Source organism: Bison bison, unplaced genomic scaffold (genome assembly GCF_000754665.1).
Source record: "Bison bison bison isolate TAMUID 2011002044 unplaced genomic scaffold, Bison_UMD1.0 scf7180017863885, whole genome shotgun sequence".
Classification (NCBI taxonomy): domain Eukaryota; kingdom Metazoa; phylum Chordata; class Mammalia; order Artiodactyla; family Bovidae; genus Bison; species Bison bison.
In genome coordinates, this window is record NW_011494457.1 from 116,281 (window position 1) to 122,954 (window position 6,674).

Sequence of the window (6,674 nt, forward strand, 5' to 3'; positions counted from 1 at the left end):
TTTGGCATAGTCAATAAAGCAGAAATAGATGTTTTTCTGGAACTCTTTTGCTTTTTCCATGATCCAGTGGATGTTGGCAATTTGGTTTCTGGTTCCTCTGCCTTTTCTAAAACCAGCTTGAACATCAGGAAGTTCATGGTTCACATATTGCTGAAGCCTGGCTTGGAGCATTTTGAGCATTACTTTACTAGCGTGTGAGATGAGTGGAATTGTGTGGTAGTTTGAGCATTCTTTGGCATGGCCTTTCTTTGGGATTGGAATGAAAACTGACCTTTTCCAGTCCTGTGGCCACTGCTGAGTTTTCCAAATTTGCTGGCATATTGAGTGCAGCACTTTCACAGCATCATCTTTCAGGATTTGGAATAGCTCAACTGGAATTCTGTCACCTCCACTAGCTTTGTTCATAGTGATGCTTTCTAAGGCCCACTTGACTTCACATTCCAGGATGTCTGGCTCTAGGTCAGTGATCACACCATCATGATTATCTGGGTCGTGAAGATCTTTTTTGTACAGTTCTTCTGTGTATTCTTGCCACCTCTTCTTATGTATATTCTATATATTATGTATATAATGTATATATATCTTCTGTGTATTCTTGCCATCTCTTCTAACCCTAACCCTAACCCTACAGCCTTATCTCATCATAAATCCAGGCATCTAACCCTGGCTTGGGGGGCTCCTGGGGACTTGGGGAGATGGAGGGACTGGGGAGCTCCACCAGATGCTGCTGCTGCGGCTGCAGCTGTGATGGCCAGTCACTGTCTGAGCTTAGCTTGGGGCCTCTGGGCACCTCCATTCTCCCCCTAGGGAACAGGGTGACTGCTCCCTGTTTGGGGGGCTGCCCTAGAAACGAGGGCAGGAGCTGCCAGTGCATGGCTGGACAGGCTTTGGGGACCCAGGGCCTCTGCTCCTTATTCCCTCTGCCCCCGGCCACATCTACCAGGCACCTCTGGGCAGTCTACATGGTGGACATCACCAGCCCTGCTTACAGAGGAGGAGATGGGCCCAAGGGGACAGCCCGAGGCCACAGGGCTGACCGTGGCTTAGCCGGGGATGCTGACCACTTTTCTTACCCCATCCAGGCAGGTGTGGGCGTGGCTGGTCTGGCCATGGCCCCACCGTCCTTCGAGCTCAGGGTCTCACTCTCCTCCCCTCTCTTTGCAGGATGGTCGAGTACTCCCTGGACCTCCAGAACATCAACCTGTCGGCCATCCGTACTGTGCGTGTCCTGAGGCCCCTCAAAGCCATCAACCGTGTGCCCAGTGAGTTGGTGCCCCCGGCCCTGCCCCAGGCCCTGCCACTCATGCACTCAGCAAGACTGCCCAGCACCTCCCAGTGCCAGGCCTGTGCTGGGCACGGGACCCTTCCGTGACAGGACAGATGTGGGCCCTGTTGCCCGGGCCTCTTGGGCCATTACTCGGGCCTGAAGATGCGGGAGGGTGGTCCTGATGCCTCTGGGTCCCCAAGGCACTCGTATTGCAGCAAGTTTCTGGCTTGTTGGGGACAAGGGTCCTTGCGGGGGGCAGTCAAGGTGGCAGGTGTGTGAAAAGAAGCTGGTTGGTTGGAGGGAGGTGTCATGAAGCTTTCTACTGAGGAGGGGCTCCTGGACTCCCCACTTGTGCCAAGTGACCTGGAACTTGAGCTCCTGACCCCCCTCCTCATCCCCCATAGGTTCACCACCCCCCTACATGCAGGTCCATCCACCCACTTGGCTCCCCCATCTGACCAGGTGCCCATCCGTCCACTCACCTAGTATTGAGAGAGGTTATCTAAGAACAACAATCCCTGACATCTGCCTAGACTCACACCGCTTTCAAAGCCTTTCATCTCTGTGATTTCTTTTGAGCCTTACCATCCCCCTGGGCGGGAGCGGGAGGTGGGCTGTGCTCATGAAAAACTGAGATGGAAAAAACCGAGACTTAGAGGAGACACGAGGTTACTTGCCCAGGAGGTCCCCTGACTCTTTTCCACTTGGTGTCAAGGATGGAATGGGGATTCGGGAAAGGAGTGAGGGGCCCTGCCCCAGGGAGCTTCTGTCCTGATGGAGAAGGACAGGAACTTCCAGGAGCATCCGCCCATCTCCTGTGTGTCAGGCTCTTGACATGCTGATGGCTGACTTAACCCCCTCGACAACCTATGTGAGGTTCAGGGAGGTTAAATGGCTTGCACAAGGTCACACAGCATTTCAGGGGCAAGGCAGGGATCTGAGCAGAGTTCTGTCTGTCCCGAGCCCCGCTCTTCCTGGACTCCATCTGAACTCTAGTTCTGTTCCCTGCCTGAGCCTCCGTTTCTTCTTCTGCAGAAGGGGAAGGGGCTCCTGGCACCTCGTTCTCCTCCCCAGTTGGTACGGACCCCGCTCCACCCATTCCCAGCCTGCCCACCTGTCTGCAGCCGTCCGCCTGACTCTGGGCTCGTGTCAGTCAGCCAGGGCAGGCCTGGCGTTGCAGGGGAGGCTGTGCTTTGGGATGTTTGTGGAGCAGAGGGACTTGGGGAGGGGGCAGGCTGGCTCAGGCTGAATGATGTGCAGAGGGGGAAGGGCTGATGTCTCAGGATCACATGTACAAGGTCACCTCCCCACACATGAGCCTTGACATGATGGGGAACTCGGGGGCCCCTGAGAGCTGCTGTGAGGGTCCCCAGGGAGGACTTGAGAGGTAGGAATCCAGAGGTGGGCAGTGGGAACTCAAGGTGTCTGGGAGCGGAAGGAAGAGTTCATCTTTGTCCCCTCCTGGTCCTAGGGAGACTCCCTTGGGGCAGAGAAGGGGCATCTAGAGAGGCCATCCTGGCTGGCAGCCTTTCTGTCCTTCCCACTTGCCACCAAGCCTAGGAGTCTCCTTAAGGATCACCTCATTCTAAACCGTCTTTACCCCTTTTAACAAATGAGGCCAGTGAGGCCCAGAGAAGGTCATGGCCAGTCCAAGGTCACACAGCAGGTCAGTGGCAGGGACCAAACTGGAGCCCATTTCTAAGCAGCACGCTTCTCCCAGGGGTGCATGTTCCCCTTCCCAGGCCCCATCTCCTCCTGGGAGGCGGGCCACAGGCAGCCTTTGTTCCCGCAGTGCCCACAACTCTGTCTGGTGTGTAGCAGGGGCTCAGTAAATAGGTGTGAAGTGGACCCGCTGGGCAGGTATATCGAGCAGCTGTCCTGTGCTGCCCATGCTTGGACCGAGGGTTGCCGGGCATGTGGAGGGCACAGGGGTGCAGGGAGGGGCACAACGTGGGGCACTGGGGGTCTGAGGTGGTGTCTGAGCTGAGACCCAGCGGAGCGTGGGGACTGAGCCGACAAGGGAGTGTTTTATAGATGCCTGGCAGCGGTGGGCAGGTGGATACAAGACTGCTCTGGCAGTGTGGGTGAACGAGGGCCAGGCTGGGCAGGCTGGAGAGGAGCAGGTGGCTGGGAGGTCTGGTCCTAACTCTGGAGAGTCCTGGAGGAAATCAAGTGTCTGACCTGGGCAACCCCACAGGGAGGGCAGGCAGGGGCTGCATCTCTCCTGGGCATCCCCCATAGGGCTCCCCATTTCAGTCCCAGAGAAAGGCAGGGCTGCCCCCAGGGGGCGGCAACCACATGACCACTGTCACCCTCCTGGCCACGCAGCCCGCAGGCCTGGCCCCATTTCCAGAGACGCGTGTGCCGGGGTCATACAGGGGCATTTGGAGGCCATCCTGCATTCTGCATCTCCCGTCAGGTCTCAGGGTCTGACAGGCATGGGAATAGCAATGTGACAGGGCATTTCTGAGATGGTCTGGGTGGGGGGTGGATGGGATAGACACACAGGCTATGGGTCTCTGTGGATGGGTTTCTGTACATTTGTGCGTGTGTGTGTGTGTGTGAGGGTCTCTCCTTGAGAGACCGTGTGTATATGTGTGTGCACATGTGGGAGTGTGCACATGTGGGAACGTGTACATGTGGGTGTGCACATGTCGGGGTGTGTACGTGGGGGTGTGCGCATGTGGGAACGTGTACATGGGGGTGTGCACATGTGGGAACGTGTACATGGGGGTGTGCATATGTGGGAACGTGTACATGGGGGTCTTCACATGTGGGGGTGTGTACATGGGGGTGTGCACATGTGGGGGTGTGTACATGGGGTGTGCACATGTGGGGGTGTGTACATGGGGGTGTGCACATGTGGGAACGTGTACATGGGGGTGTGCACATGTGGGGGTGTGTACATGGGGGTGTGCACATGTGGGAACGTGTACATGGGGGTGTGCACATGTGGGGGTGTGTACATGGGGGTGTGCACATGTGGGAACGTGTACATGGGGGTGTGCACATGTGGGGGTGTGTACATGGGGGTGTGCACATGTGGGAACGTGTACATGGGGGTGTGCACATGTGGGGGTGTGTACATGGGGGTGTGCACATGTGGGAACGTGTACATGGGGGTGTGCACATGTGGGGGTGTGTACATGGGGGTGTGCACATGTGGGAACGTGTACATGGGGGTGTGCACATGTGGGGGTGTGTACATGGGGGTGTGCACATGTGGGAATGTGTACATGGGGGTGTGCACATGTGGGGGTGTGTACATGGGGGTGTGCACATGTGGGGGTGTGTACATGGGGGTGTGCACATGTGGGGGTGTGTACATGGGGGTGTGCACATGTGGGGGTGTGGCCCACATGCCTCTCCTCACCCGCCCTCACTGCCTGTGTGAGGAACTCATTTGCGGCTCCTGGCTGTCAGGGGTCACTGGCAGGCCCCCCATGCCAGTCCGTCTAGTTGTCTAGAGAAGGGCCGGGCTGGGCCCCACGCTCATGGAGGTTCTGATTTCGGAGGCTGGGCGGCCCCCAGGGCCCAGAGAGGAGTCCGGGTCTTTCCTCAGGGGCTTCTTTCCTGCTAATAGGCTTTGCCAGGAGGCCCAGGGCTGCCTGAGGTGGGCAGTTCTGTTCCCACTCTGAGCTGTTTCTGCCTCTCAGCTGACAAATGAATCTCTTGCTTTCTCAGAACCTGGCCTGGGGGAGAGTTATTGAGAGCATGAGCCCTCCGGGATCCAAAATATAGCTCATGTGCCTCACCTCCCTCCCTGAAAGGGACCTTAAGATAAATCCATCTTCACGAGCAACTTAACAGGAGCCTCAAACTGTTGGAGCGCGTGCACTAATCCAGACCTTGCCACTTCCTTCCCAGGTGCCACGTGCTCTGCCCAGAGTCACTGGGAATGAGTGGCCTGTAGGGGTGCAGGGTCACTTAGAAGTGTCTGTTTGAGAGGTTTGGTTGGTTGCCTTCTTTTTTCCTAGCTGTTTCCCTGAACATTCCAAGTACTCCCATTTATCTTTTTTAGGCCGTGCCACATGGCATGGGGGATTTAGTTCCCTTAGTCCCAACCAGGAGTTGAACACGCATCCCCTGCATTGGAAGCATGGAGTGTTATCCACTGCCAGGGAAGTCCCCCATTTATCTTTATTGCTGCCTCTGCCCTGGGACTCGTTCAACAATAGCCTGTAGCTTTCAATTTGGCCACTAGATGGCAGGCTAGAGGATTGGGATGGCAAAGTCAAATTATGGGTTATTAATTGCAAAGCTGTGGAGAGGGAGGTGGCTGCCTGAAGTTTAAAAACACAAGCAACCAGGAAGACTCAGTTGGGTTGTCAGGGAATGTAAGTTCTGCTTCTGAGCTCTGCTGAGAGTCTGCTGTGTGACCTGGGAAGCCCTTGGGAGTCTCTGGGCCTGTTTTCCTATTTGCACAAAGGAGGAGGAGAGGCTTTGTCCAGGATGGGTGGGGCACCTGGGGGTCGTGCTCTTTACAGAACATCAGAAAATGTGTCCCTCCCCCCACCCCTGTAGGTGTGTGCTGGCCACTCAACCATCGGTGGATAAAGAGCAGGAGGGCATAGATGAGCCAGTTGGGGAGGGAAGGAAGAAGCACTAGACTGCCAGTCAGGAGGCTAGGTTCTGACTTTTTATAAGTCCTTGCTGTGTGACTTTTCATAAGTCATTATCCCTTTCGGGGCCTTGGCAAGATGGGGCTGGTTTATCTCTGAAAGTGCTCCCTCCTGGCACCAGCTGACTCCAGGTTTCACCCACCCTACACACCCCTCAATCAGCTGACTCAGTCGTGTCTGACTTTGCAACCCCATGGACTACAGCACGCCAGGCCTCCCTGTCCATCACCAACTCCCAGAGTTCACTCAGACTCACGTCCATCGAGTCAGTGATGCCATCCAGCCATCTCATCCTCTGTCGTCCCCTTTCTCCTCTTGCCCCCAATCCCTCCCAGCATCAGAGTCTTTTCCAATGAGTCAACTCTTCGCATGAGGTGGCCAAAGTACTGGAGTTTCAGCTTTAGCATCATTCCTTCCAAAGAAATCCCAGGGCTGATCTCCTTCAGAATGGACTGGTTGGATCTCCTTGCAGTCCAAGGGACTCTCAAGAGTCTTCTCCAACACCACAGTTCAAAACCATCAATTCTTCGGCGCTCAGCCTTCTTCACAGTCCAACTCTCACATCCATACATGACCACTGGAAAAACCATAAGCCTTGACTAGATGGACCTTTGTTGGCAAAGTAATGTCTCTGCTTTTGAATATGCCATCTAGGTTGGTCATAACTTTCCTTCCAAGGAGTAAGTGTCTTTTAATTTCATGGCTGCAATCACCATCTGCAGTGATTTTGGAGCCCAGAAAAATAAAGTCTGACACTGTTTCCACTGTTTCCCCATCTATTTCCC

The 6,674-nt window shown here is 55.4% G+C and overlaps 1 protein-coding gene across 1 annotated transcript in view; it reads left to right on the forward strand.

Annotated features, from left to right (window-relative positions):
- The window catches only part of CACNA1I (calcium channel, voltage-dependent, T type, alpha 1I subunit), a 112,689-nt gene that overhangs the window by 40,217 nt on the left and 65,798 nt on the right, over positions 1-6,674 (forward strand). Inside the window, exon 5 of the mRNA XM_010833752.1 lies at positions 1,165-1,262. Coding sequence (XP_010832054.1) covers positions 1,165-1,262 — 98 coding nt within the window. The remainder of the gene's footprint in view (positions 1-1,164; positions 1,263-6,674) is intronic.